General features: G+C 40.1%; 1 protein-coding gene and 1 pseudogene across 4 annotated transcripts in view; one reads left to right on the top strand and one right to left on the bottom strand.

Annotated features, from left to right (window-relative positions):
- Positions 1 to 13915, bottom strand: part of CCDC91 (coiled-coil domain containing 91) — a 294238-nt gene that overhangs the window by 219764 nt on the left and 60559 nt on the right. For 2 of the 3 annotated variants that reach the window (XM_079775599.1, XM_079775598.1), the window contains exons 2-3: positions 5474 to 5516; positions 2544 to 2622 (exon numbers count right to left, since the gene is read on the bottom strand). In XM_079775599.1, the coding sequence (XP_079631725.1) occupies positions 2544 to 2622; positions 5474 to 5503 (109 nt within the window). In that variant the 5' untranslated portion in view covers positions 5504 to 5516. Of the gene's footprint in view, positions 1 to 2543; positions 2623 to 5473; positions 5517 to 13915 lie in introns of those variants that run through there. The other variant, XM_079775600.1, reaches the window with a different exon arrangement.
- LOC307102098 (RNA N(6)-adenosine-methyltransferase METTL16-like) lies at positions 6141 to 10238 on the top strand (annotated as a pseudogene). Its single transcript has 2 exons — positions 6141 to 6214; positions 9026 to 10238. The product of its transcript is annotated as an RNA N(6)-adenosine-methyltransferase METTL16-like (transcript).

The following is a 13915-nucleotide window of genomic DNA, read 5'->3' as shown; positions in this document are numbered from 1 at the left end:
TCTAGGTCACAAGCTAGGGGCAAGTATTGTTCACCAGGTTGATACAGATTCAAACTCAGTGGAAGTACTGGGTCTGTGCGCACTCAGCAAAAGCCTCAGAGTACACCAAGGCCAGCCACCACCCAACTTGGGCCTGCAGACCTTCATGGTGGAGCGCGGTTTTGGGGAGTCATCAGGGTGAGGCCAATAAAGTTCATCAAGATAAAACGGATTGAGATTTGGCTGTATGCAGGCAGGCTCTGCACAGAAACAGTGGCACTAGTTGGGGCATGCAAGATAGAAAAAAATGGTGCTTGTCCCAGAGCCACACAACTTGATTTCTTCCTGTGCATTTCTATAACCCTCTGAATCTGCCTGGACCTCCTTGAGATCCTTCCAAAAATGACTATAGCAAGCCCATCCTGCTCGCAGCTAGTTGATTTCTCCACAGGGCACAAGCTTGCCAAGTCAGGGACACAGGGAGTTGGGAGGTTGGGGCTAGTGGATCTACCCAAGCCAATACCATATGCAGGGGAGTGCTGACCCAGGAATAATGGCATCTGTAGGTGGTGTGGGAGAGAGACTCAGCACAAGGACAATTTGGTGGCTATTTCTTCAGCTCTCTCCCCAAAGCCACATAACCAATCTCTCCTTGTAAGACTCTAGTCTCCTCTGAGACTGTACTTTCACCAGAGTCCCAGATAAGTACCCACAAAGGCGATTTGTGTGCTGGCCTTTTAAGAAGCTGCCTAGGTTCCTAGCACACTCCTGTCTCTCCTTGGCGAACAGAATCCCCATTGATTTTCACAGCCAGATGCTATGTGGGATCATTTTCCTGGCTCTGGTAATCTGGGTTGGGGAGCCTGGCATGAAGTGGAGACTCCTCACTACTCAGGGGGTGCTCTGCAGCTGAGACATCCCTCCAGATTCTCAACCACTGCACATGGGTGCAGGGCAAGCCCTTTTCGTGTCTCTGTCCTTCCTATCAGTCTCGATGTGGCTTCTTCTGTATGCCCTTAGTTATAAGACTTTTGTTCAGCTAGTCTTCAGTTGGTTATTCAGGTTAATTGTTCTATAATTTAGTAGTAATCTGAATTTGATGCTGGAAGGAGGTGAGTATAATTTCCACTTACTCTACCACCATCATGGATCCAATAAAATGATATTTTATGTTTTTTTAATCTTTTATTATTGATTTAAGAGAGAGGAAGGGAGAGGGAAGGATAGATAGAAACATCAATGATGAGAAAGAATCATCAACTGATTGTTTCCTGCATGCCCCCGACTGGGGATCAAGCCTACAACCTGGCCTGTTGTGCCCTGACCGGGAATCAAACCGTGACCTTCTGGTTCATAGTCAATGCTCAATCACTGAGGCATACTGGCCAGGCTAAAATGATATTTTAAAAACACAAAGTAGTCCACCCATGTTCATAACAGCAATATTTAAATAGTCAAAGGAAGCAAAAGTCCATCAACAAAATGAATGGATAAAAAAATGTTTACTATACATATACTGTAATATTATTCAAGCTTAAAAAGAGGGGTAATTCTGACACATGCTACAATACAAATGAACCTTGAGGACATTACGCTAAGTGACATAAATCAGCCACAAAAAGACAAATATTGTATGATTCTATTTATATAAGATATGTAGGACAGTCATATTCACAGAGATAGAAAGTAGAATGGTAGCTGCTAGGGACTGAGAGAAAGAGAATATAAGTAGTTATTGTTTCATGACTATACTTTCAGTTTTCCAAGATAAAACATTTCTACAGATTGGTTGAACAACAATGTGAGTATGTTAACAATAGTGAACTGTACACTTAAAATAGTTAATATAATAAATTTTACATTACATGTATTTCACCACAATAAAAAGGAGTCTTTAATTAATGAACTAGACAACTTAAGAAAATTATTTGCACCTTACCTTCCTAAAACTAGGACAAATTAGGAAATGTAAGTAGTAATTTAATTTCATTTAATGCTCATGTTATTATTTTTTAAATCATGTCTCAGGCCACCATTGCAGCAATTCATAATTTGTTATGAAAAATCCTAGATTAAATCTGGGTCATTCCAATTTCAGATCACTGAAGGCCAAGTGCAAAGGTAGAAAGAAGTTTCCAAAGAAAAGGCAAAAATCCTATACAATAAAACCCTAATATGCAAATCAACTGAACCGCGGAAAGACCAGTCACAATGACGCACATTGACCACCAGGGGGCAGATGCTCAACGCAGAAGCTGACACCTGGTGGTCAGTGTGCTCCCGCAGGGGGAGCGCCATTCAGCCAGAAGCCAGGCTCATGGCTGGTGAGCTCAGCAGCAACAGCGGGAGCCTCTCCTGCCTCTGCAGCAGCACTAAGGACCTCTCGAGGGATGTCCGACTGCAGGGAGCAGGTCTAAGTAGGCAGTCAGACATCCCCCGTGGGGTCCCAGACTGCGAGAGAGTGCAGGCCAGGCTGAGGGACTTTCCCCAGTGCACGAATGCCGTGCACCGGGCCTCTAGTATTAAATAAGAAGAAAAAACTCTGAGTTACTGTATACTAATACCTGTAGGAAAAGCAGCCCAAGGAATAGCAGGAGATGTAGTTTGGGTTTCACCGCTTCCACCATCAAAAACCTCTGCAGCCTAGAAAACAAAGGCAAAATTACTTTAGAATACCTGGAAAATAGAAGTGCTATTTAAGCAATCAAGCTTCCCGGTTCTACAAGCATAGTCTCTGTAATGTACCACTCATTTTCAAATTCCCTCTGAACACTCAATTGCTTTTCAGTCTTCATTACTACCAGCCCCCAATACTCACTACCCCCAGTATTCATGTTATATTATCTTTAAGTAAAAATTTTCCTTACTTACTCAAATATATCTCCTGGCAATAATTTTTTTATTTTATATATCCTTATTTACATTTCCACTTGTGAACGTCCTATGTAGATAATAGTCCAAATTAACTCATTAGAGGTGTAAACATGCAAATATGTGACAGATCTTCAAGATTCATCTCTCATCTCACAAGTATTTACTTTAAACTAATTTACTACATTTATCCATGTACATACAAAAACAGATAATTTTTCTTTAAAAGTCTAGAGAAAAAAGTCTAGAAAAAAGAAAATAATTTTTCTTTTTGCCTTTGTTTTCTAGGCTGCAAATCTTTTTCATTAATTAGCACAAGACCTAATTAGAAATCAATCTAAAGAAATAGAATTCATCTATATTTTTTAATAATCTACCAGCTGGACTTGCTTATTCAACATTTAGAGAGTCCTAAAGCTGGCATTTTAAATTAACAAGCCCTCCTATTAAACAGTTTTAAAATTATGGGACAATTACTAAAATGTTGAGATGTGTGTAAGAGTATAGCGTTTTCTGTCTTAAGTGTCCAGGTCACAGTAAAATTATTATTGAAAAAAGAACCATAATGTCAGTTCAGATTCTTCATTGAGTTCTCAGCCAAAAAGAAGTCAACTAGGAAAACCTAACACAGGAGACACATGATGTAGAATTGCTATTCTCTACAAACTATGAAAAATGACCATGTTTTATATGACCAAGGACAGAGATCTTCCATATTTCTACAATAGGATGTGGTAAGAAAGTACCCTAATAACCACAATTAAATTGGAATGGTTGGCTAAAATTGTACCTATGTAATATTGAAAGTAATAGATCCACTGACTATAACATTGAAGTGTAAATTTTACTACAAGGAACACCACCGAATCTATTTTTTTATAATATAATAAATCAAGCATGGTCTAAAGGAGACTATACTAAATTTTAACTTTCAAATAACTGACAACTTCTAAACAATAAACTAATATTATATCTGAAACATATATTTTCCTCAAAATAGAATAAATTTTAAGAAATTTTTAAATGTTTCATTTCAGTAACATAAGTAAGACTCAAATCACCCAACAACACCCAAAATATTATAGATAACATACAAATGTGCTAAACAAAAAATACTTTTAGATGAAATGAAGAAAATAGGTATGTTCATATTCTAAATCTTATCTAATAAAAGAGTAATATACAGATTGATCATCACTGCAACACACAATATAGCTGCCCCCATGTGGTCAAAGATCCTGCCTTCATGTGGACACAAGTTGGCCACTACAAGATGGCCAGCAGGGGAGGGCAGTTGGGAGGCACCCGGCCTGCAAGGGAGGGCAGTTGAGAGGGACCAGGCTTGCAAGGGAGGGCAATTGGAGGTGATCAACCCTGCAGGAGAGGGCAGTTAGGGGTGACCAGGCTGGCAGAGGAGGGAAGTTGGGGGCAAACAGGCTGGCAGGGGAGCAGTTAAGCATCAACCAGGCTGGCAGTGGAGTGGTTAGGGGGTGATCAGGCTGGCAGGCAGAAGCGGTTAGGGGCAATCAAAAAGGCAGGCAGGCAAGCAGTTGGGAGCCAGCAGTCCTGGATTGTGAGAGGGATTTCCGACTGCCCGTTTAGGCCCGATCCCACCAGGATCGGGCCTAAACGGGCAGTCGGACAACCCTCCAGGAGTCCCAGATTGGAGAGGGTACAGGCTGGGTTGAGGGACAACCCCCCGCCGTGCACGAATTTCGTGCACTGGGCGTCTAGTATTTTCATATTGACAGAAGAGAAAATGACCCTCATCATAAAAAAAATTCATACCATTCTTACATGATATTCAGAACATTGAATATAGACTTAATATCTTATATTTCCTATTAATGTCATTAATTACATTTTCTATTTTTAACAATCTAATTTTACCAAATTCCAAACTAGGTGAAAATCTTACTTAAAAAAAAATCACAAAGCTCACTTGAAGGTAGTTCCAGGACTTGAGCTCAGGCATCCTGACTCCTAATCCAGAGATTTTTCTGCAAGACTATACTGGCTCCATAAAAATAACTGGGTTACAAAATATTTCAATAAATGAACACTCACTGAAAAGGATTAAGGAAAAGACAGTGCTTCTTCAGCTAATAATTTCTACTTAACAAAATACTAAGTCAAACCTGAGAGAATACTCTAACATAAACATACTAATTAGTTATATAAGCCACCAAAAGGCTATGTAGATAATAGTCCAAATTAACTCATTAGAGGTGTAAACATGCAAATATGTGACAGATCTTCAAGATTCATCTCTCATCTCACAAGTATTTCCTAATTGACATGTACCCCAACAAAATCATCTGCTGACAATTTTTCAAACCTCTTCTCTAGTGTTTCTACTAGTAGCACTTAATTACCTTGATTTAAACCATTCCTATGGCATAACAAAATGTTCAATAATAAATCAGTTTAACTTTCAGAGGGGCTATGTTTTTATTTGCCTTGATTTCGTTTTTTATTCTAAAATTACATTCAAAATGATCAAGAAAAGGATCATGAATGCCAATGATAAATAATACATTTTCAAAACAATAAATACTCCATTATAATCTCACAAAAGTAAAACAATTACATAAGCAAAATTAAGGTAAATAATAGCACATACCTCAAAACCACCAAAATCATCATCATCCATTCTTCAAGCGCACCTGAAAATAACAGAAAACACTGAAACAAGCCCACACACATAGTCAATTATGTCAAAACACTCTCTGACTTAAAGGTATATAGTTTGATTTGTAAATTAAGACTATTTTATTTGGGTTTAAAAAAAAACTTCTTTAACTATGTGTGCATGCATTTTTAACTTAAAAAGACTAGACTTTTTTTGCAAAATTAGTCTTTCTGGCAAAATTAGTAATTTCTGTGACTTTTTTCAGCAACCATGTATTTTTGCCATTTTACATTGAGATGCCAGGAGTGGAAAAATATTCTTTTACATTTTAATTTGCTTTTCCCAAATTGGCACTAGGGCTCAATTCAATAATGCTTCCTGCTTTTTGCATCTATTCCTCAGTTGTCTGGCAACATCAGCACAAACTCCAGCTAAGAACAGGACTGTGGTGAATTTTTGGAAATCTGTCCCCCACCACAAAGGTTCTTCCCTTGGTTTCATGGCCGAGGTTGATTTAGATTTTCAAAATTGATCAGCATTTTTGAGCTGTGGCCACAACTTCTGGAGCATTTTGATATGTGTATTTTTAGCTGAAACTGCTTCGCACTTTTGGAAAAATGTGGAGCAAGTTACTAGGCTGATCAAGATAAATCAAGTCATGTATTCATGGGAGACCAGGGAAGAGAAAAACACAAGGGAATATTCAGAATTCCACTCTTCTTTATCCTTTAGGTATGTAAGAGAAACAATCAGTAGGATAACACATTTTATTTTATCTTAAGTGTATATAAATAAAAACAAAAGGAGAAAACCATGAGTACTTGGACTTTAAAAAAAGAAGAAAAAAAAAGAAGCTTTTATCTAACAAACCATGAAAGAACTAAAAGTTCTAGAAAGATAAAACAAGTAACAGGTGGTATACATTAAAATGAAAAAAAATTCACAATAAAATTGTAAATCAGTAGCTGCAAGTGATACTCTGGCCAACAATAACTTGTTTCCTTTTCTAGATTTCAAAAGTAAACATGTCCACATATATGAATACACATTTAACAGCTGATAGCTCAATTGATGTTTCTTTCTTTACAAATTTAACACCTTGGAATTAATAATTATTCAGAGTGTGTATACATTTTTGGAACATTCCAGTTTCCTTGAGTCAATAACACAAGATGGACTTACTACAAAAAACAAAACAAAAAATATTCTCCAATTATTTTTAAAAAATAGCTAAAACTAAGTAATAATTCTAAAGGCATTTCCTAAGATATTTTGCTCTGAGTAATAAGGCAGTTGTCTATATAAACATGGTTATCTGTATCTATGCTTTGTCTTCTCACTGAAATTAATATTGATGCCTTCAAAAATAAAATAGTCAAAAAATAAACAGTAAAAAAATCTCAAGAACTGTTTTGTTTTAATAAGCAAAAGAAAATTATTTTCAGAGAAAATCACAAGGTAATGGCACTAAAAGAAATATATGTAGACAAAAATACATTATATATAAAGTAAGAACATTAAATTAACCAAAATATGATACCAATATTGTCACCATTACCCACATTTTAACAACCTGATGAAAATATTTTTAAAGATGTACTTTTCCAAAAATCAAAACTAAGCAAGTCATCCACATACTGCACTTAAAAATATAAACCAGACTTTCAAAACTTTTGATGGTGGTTAGTTTGAAATGGAATTCACATTAATTTTGTGTTGCAAGCGAATAGAAATCTGTATGTGATTACATTTTTTCATGAAGAAATTATGAAAGTGGAGTGATATGGATACAGAGAATTAACCAAGTCAAACTATAAACACCAAGTTGTCTTTTCCACATGTATCCCACAAGTCTCCGGAGACAATTAAAAAATATTTTTAGCATCAATGAACACTGGACCCAAATAATATGGTTTCAAAAGAATGGAATTTTTAGAGTAATGCTTCTATGTGTTTTCATAAGTCATATCCCAATAAATTATTTGTAAAATGCCAGAAAATTTAAAAACAAAAACAAATACCCGTGCCTAACAATCATTTCAGCTTTGTTTGCCTGTGGTAATGAACCAAATACCATCAGTTTCCTAAGTACTATTTTAGCTCTACAAAAGAACATATTAGTGACCACTTATGTTTCCATACCTCAGCAACTTCTATATATTAAAATGCAGATGCTACTCTTCCTCTACTTTGTTCTCAGAGAAATATCAATACACTTTAAAAGACAAATGGGTCATGAGTTTCTTAAAAATACAGTACTAGAAAAATAAACATTATTTTAAAGCAATAACCTTTCTCTGAATAATTTAGTTTCAAACCCTGAAATAGTTCCCTGCAGAACATTTGAAAGATCAGGAGGAAAGAAAATTATAGCATTGATTTGTAAAAATCCATTTTACAAAGTACACACACACAAACTTAGTTTTTAAAAGGAAAATTACAAATATGGACTTCTTGATGAATTTAGCCTCTCTAATATATTAAAACATTATTTTATCTAAAGTGCATTTATAAATTTTTTGGAATATTTCTAAGCACTTAACATTATATCTCATTACACTACAAATATAATGTAGCAATACCAAATATATCTGTCTTCTAAATTATAGAATCATGAGCCTGATTAAAAATTGATAGATCATGTAGTTCTTTCTTCTCTGTCCAGGAAATAAGAGAAATTATACTTTGTTATGATTAGGTATCTATATTGAAAGATTTCATAATATCCAAGTTTAATAATTCTCATACTTCTTTATATCTGAACTTAATCTCTTTTGCTGCACTGTTATATTAATTCCTTCTTTTACTATTCTCAGTATTTACTATATTGCTAATATTTTGCAAGAACAAGATATATACACTTAATATAACAAATTTTTATTGGGCAAATCTGAAGAACACTCAAGGTCCTCAAGGAGTTATGGTCAAGTGTGGGGGGAAGGGCAGAGTGTAAGAAGAGCATGCAAACACAAATAATGTGAGATATAAAAGAGCCATAAGAAAGAAGAAAATATGTCCAAGGTGGAAGGATAAATTTTCCTAAGGTGATATATCTAATTGGATAATTATTAAATGCTTCAGGTGGGAACATTTGAGATCTATTTCAATAGACCTAATGGCAAATTTTAAATGGCACATTAAGAACATGCAATTTATTTTAAGTCTCTTGCCAAAAATCTTTTCTTAAAGATAGCAAAGAATTGTTTTTGATTGTTTGCTTCCTCATAACGCAGGGTCAAAGAGAATGTGAAATGAGAAAACTGCAAAATTTGAAAGTAACCACGAGGAAGTTGTATCTTAAACTACCAGTGAGAAAATGAGAATCACATCTATATTACAGAATCCACAAAAAGCTCCAGAATGGGAGCACTGAAAGCTGAGTAATGGTGAGACTCAAAATAACAGTCGCAGACAAATCCAAGATTCCCTCTCAGAATCTGCGCAACTAGCAACTTACAGCTCCTCATCTCTGCAAAAGATTAAAGGTGTATTCCCTGGATTGAGTAAAGCTGAGGGTCTCTGGATTGGAAGACACTGAGACAGGTATTTTCTTGCAACAGAAGTAGATGATATGTGCTTCAACTATGCAAAGAAAAATGTGGGACAGAATTACTTATCTGATCTTATAAAAGCTGTAAAAATACCACAGAAGACACATCTAATGGATGCTCTTAAAGAAGAACCTGAGATAATCTATGACTTTTGCATGTGCATCCTCCTTTTGCCAATCAGATGAAAGCCCAGGGAGTAAACTCTCAAAATCCTTGAAGACCTCCAGCTAGTTTGGTAAATACAGAAGGTATCACAGAGATCATGGCAGAAGGAAGTGAATTAGAGTTTGTTAAAAGGATCATCCATGACAGTTTACAACTTAACAAAAAGATTGTGGCAGTATAGCTATATGCTGGGAAAGAAATGCAGCCTTGCTCCTCTGAAGGAAGAACTTCGAATTCAAGGGGTTCCTAAAGTCACCCACACTGAATTCTGTCAAGGTCGGACAATGAGATGGGCCTTAGCTTGGAGTTTTTATGATGATGTAACAATAACATCACCACCAAGTAAGCGAAGAAAATTAGAGAAGCCAAAGAAACACATCATATTTGTAGTGTTGGAGTCTGTGATGAAAGAATTATCCCTCAAACCATCACCTTTGGGCTCTGAGACAGTGGAAGGAGTAGTTGTGATGAGATGAATTGAAAAAATTCTCACTGATCTAAAGGTCCAGCATAAACAAGTTCTGTATGGAAAAGTGGAAGTTAGCCTTTTCCTAACAGCCATAGAAAACTCCTGGTTTCATTTAAGGAGAAAGAAAAGAGAACAAGTGAGACAATTGAGAGAAGTTCCTGGAGTTCCTGAGGACATCATCCAAGCCTTGGAAGAGAAAAAAAATTCACCCACGAAGTGTCTGTCAGTAGCCAAGATTTGGCCCAGGGCCCCCGGCAGAGTGTCCTGTGTGGGCCTGCTCTACGGGAAGGTGAGTCAGCCACCGTTGAGAGCCATGGCCCGATCCAGGATTCACTTTCCCAGGAAGGAAACCCAGAACCTATCTACACTAATAAAAGAGAAACATGCAAATTGACCATCCCTCTGCTACGCCCACCAGCCAATCAGGAGTGAATATGCAAATTAACCCAACAAAGCTGGCGGCATCCATGGAGCTGGAGCAAGCAGGTGGTTTGGGTTGCCCCTGGCAACAGAGGAAGCCAAGCTTCCCACCCGCCCTGGCCTCCACTCAAGGAGGGGCTGGGGGACTGGGTCGCTGGGGGGTGGCGTGGCCAGCCTGAAAATGGCCCTCAGTCCCTTACCCAGGCTGGCCACACCCCCATGGAGTCAGGGTCCCCGCTGGGGAGCGTAGCCAGCCTGAAAATAGCCATCAGCCCCTCACCCAGGCTGGCCAGACACCCCAGCAGGGACCCCCACACTGAAGGGGGTGTGGGCAGCCTGAAAACGGCCCTCACCCCCTCACCCAGGCTGGCCACGCCCCCCCCAGTGGGGACCCTCACCCCATGAGGGCATGGCCGGCCTGCAAACCACCACAGGCCCCTCACCCAGGCTGCCCCATGCCCCAAGAGAACCCCCACTCTGATCCGGGACACCCTTCAGGGCAAACCAGCCAGCCCCCACCTGTGCACCAGGCCTCTATCTATACAGATAAAAGGGTAATATGCTAATTAGACTTGGAGACCTTCCAGGAGACCTTCCGGATGTTCTTCTTTACAAAGCCATGGTGAAGGGGCCGAGGTAGAGGAGGTTAGAGGCCAAGAGGGGAGGGAAGTTGTGGGTGATCAGACCAGTGGGGGGGGGGGGCCATTAGGGGTGATCAGGCCAGCGAGGGGGGGACAGTTAGGGTGAGCAGACCAGCAGGGGAGCCAGTTGGGGGCAAGCAGGCCGTCAGTGGGGGTCAGTTGGGGGTGATCAGGACAGCAGGGGGGGGCAGTTTGGGGTGAGCAGGCCAGCAGGGGGAGCAGTTGGGGGCGAGCAGGCCAGTGGGGAGGGAAGGTGAGGGCGAGCAGGCCAGCAGGGGGGGCCATTGGGGTGATCAGGCTGGCGGGCAGCATTTGGGGGTGAGCAGGCCAGCATGCAGAGTGGTTAGGGGCAATCAGGCAGGTGAGCGGTTAGGAGCCAGCAGTCCCAGATTGCAAGAGGGATGTCCGACTGCTGGTTTAGGCCCAATCCCTGTGAACCGGCAGTAGGACATCCTTTGAGGGGTCCCAAATTGGAGAGGGTGCAGGCCGGGCTGAGGGACACACACCCCCGTGCACGAATTTTGTGCACCGGGTCACTAGTCTATATAATAAAAGCCTAAGTGACTGTTACAGTGGAACGACCAGAATGACCAGTCACTATGATGCGCACTGTCCACCAGGGGGCAGACACTCAATGCAGGAACTGCCCACTGGTGGTCAGTGCGCTCCCACAGCAGGAGCACCAGAAGCCGGGCTCACCGCTGGCAAGCGCAGCGGCAGTGGCAGAAGCCTCTCCTGCCTCCAAGGCAGCGCTAAGGAGCAGCGAGCAGAGCAGTAAGGAGCAGCGAGCAGTAAGGAGCGAGCAGTCCCAGACCGTGAGAGGTATGTCCGACTGCTGGCTTAGGCCCGATCCCTCACGGACATCCCCTTAGGGGTCCCAGAACACTAGAGGGTGCAGGCTAGGCTGAGGGGAACCCCCCCCCACAGTGCACAAATTTCGTGCACTGGGCCTCTAGTAGAAGGTAAAAAGAGTGAGGAAAAGGGAGAAGTGGAGGTTTTGGAAACTTGTAAAGTCTCTAGCAATGGAGCCCAGGACCAAGAGGCTTCTGAGCAGCTCATCAACCCCAGTGTCTGAAAAAGGGAACCCTCCAAGGAGTGGCTGGACATTACCTTTTCAAGTGTTTGATAAACATTAAGAAGGAGGCAGACGATGCCTTGGTTGAAATGCACTGGGCTGAGGATCAGAACAGGGAATTGATGAACCAGCTTTGTACCTGCTGGTATATAAATAACCAAATTTTCAGGCTTGTTGCCAGTTAACTCCAAACTTCTTGCACAGTTGTAAAAGTTCTATAAAACAACTTGCTTTGGAGTGGCCTGTGGGATGGCAAGAGGAATTCTACCATGGGCCTATTGGTAGCATTATGTGGAATTAACTTTAAAAACACAAACAAATTAATTCATTTTCAGACCTCCCCCCTAACCCTTTTTTTAAGTTACAGGGCACTGTAGTATGGTATTTCAGGAGGAAGAACTGTGGTTATCAGCATCAACAAAAAGCCATCAGAATACTCATAAGGGATTTAAACCTGACTTAAACTGATTACCTTAGCTTTAGACTGCTCCTCTGAGGCTAAAAGGATTATTTTTGGAACCTGGTCTGGGTCAGAACTGTACAGAGCATCATGTTTTCTCATCCCCCAAATGGAGGCAGTACACCTGGGCAGATAGGCTCTGTAGCCTCTTCTAGAGTCACCTTGAAGACTAAAGACTTTCTCTGGGTACATATGATTGACTGCCCCTGAGTCAGTCCTAGGAAAAGAACTGGCCTGATGGTAGGTGGTGGAAGTCAGGGAGAGGCAGCTTAGTAATGCCAAAAGCGCCTGGAAACGTCACATTCCTGACTCATGTCTGTTTTGATGTTGCTTATTCCAGAAACAATTAGGTAAGCAAAACTCCCAGATATGAGTGACTGAGACCCCACAGAATGGAGCCATACCCCTACCTCCAACCTATTGAAAGTACTCTTTATAGTAGTTTTACTAGTGTATGACATTCGAAATGGAGTTTTGTTTTGTTTTTAATATAAGAGTATTCTGAATTGGAAAAAAAAATAAAGGACTTAGAACAGATTCTGACAAATTCTAAGCATTATACATGTGTGTGTGTATATGTGTGCATGTGTGTGTGTGCGTGTGTGTGTTTGTGTGTGTGTGTGTTTGCTACTTTAAGATTAGTGCTTCACTCTATATATGAGCAAACTGCCAAGGACAGTCAAAGCTATGAATAAGATCTCTAATATGAAAAATAAAGACCTAGCCAAAGGAAAAAGAAAATGAAGGAAGAAACAAAGATTATATAGGAGAGAAAATATTTTAAAAATAAAAACTATAGCCCTAACTGGTTTGGCTCAGTGGATAGAGCATCGGCCTGCAGACTGAAAGGTCCCAGGTTCGATTCCAGTCAAGGGCATGTACCTTGGTTGCGGGCACATCCCCATTAGGAGGTGTGCAGGAGGCAGCTGATCGACGTTTCTCTCTCGTTGATGTTTCTAACTCTCTATCCCTCTCCCTTCCTCTCTGTAAAAAAAAAATCAATAAAAAATATATTTAAAAAAATAAAAATAAATAAATAAAAACTATAACTAATATCTGCAGAGAGTTAATAGAAGATAGTACACCCATGAAATAACAATAGGAAGCCTAAATATTTTGTGTGTGCGAGGGGGAGAGTGAGTACAGGAGGAGTGTACAACAAGACTAAGGCCTTAAAAATAAAAACGCACCCCTATTTCATAGCAGCACAATTTACAATAGCTAAGATTTGGAAACAGCCTAATTACCCATCAGCACACAAATGGATTAAAAAACTGTGGTACATCTACACAATGGAATACTATGCTGCTGTAAAAAAGAAGGAACTCTTACCATTTACAATAGCATGGATAGACCTGGAAAGCATTAGGCTAAGCGAAATAAGCCAATCGGAGAAAGATAAATACCACATGATCTCACTCATTTGTGGAATATAGTGAACAACATAAACAGATGAACAAAAATAGATCCAGAGACAGAGAAGCATCAAACTGACTGTCAAACCTCAGAGGGAAGGCAGCAGGGCGGGGGGGAAGAGGGGGAAAAGGCAGTAAGAGATCAACCAAAGGACTTGTATGCATGCATATAAATAAGCATTACCAATGGACACAGTCACTAGGGGGGTGAGGGCTTGTGCTGGGGGATGGAAGTGG

This window comes from Cnephaeus nilssonii (assembly GCF_951640355.1).
Source record: "Cnephaeus nilssonii genome assembly, chromosome: 6".
NCBI lineage: Eukaryota > Metazoa > Chordata > Mammalia > Chiroptera > Vespertilionidae > Cnephaeus > Cnephaeus nilssonii.
This window is presented reverse-complemented; position numbering and strand designations above follow the sequence as displayed.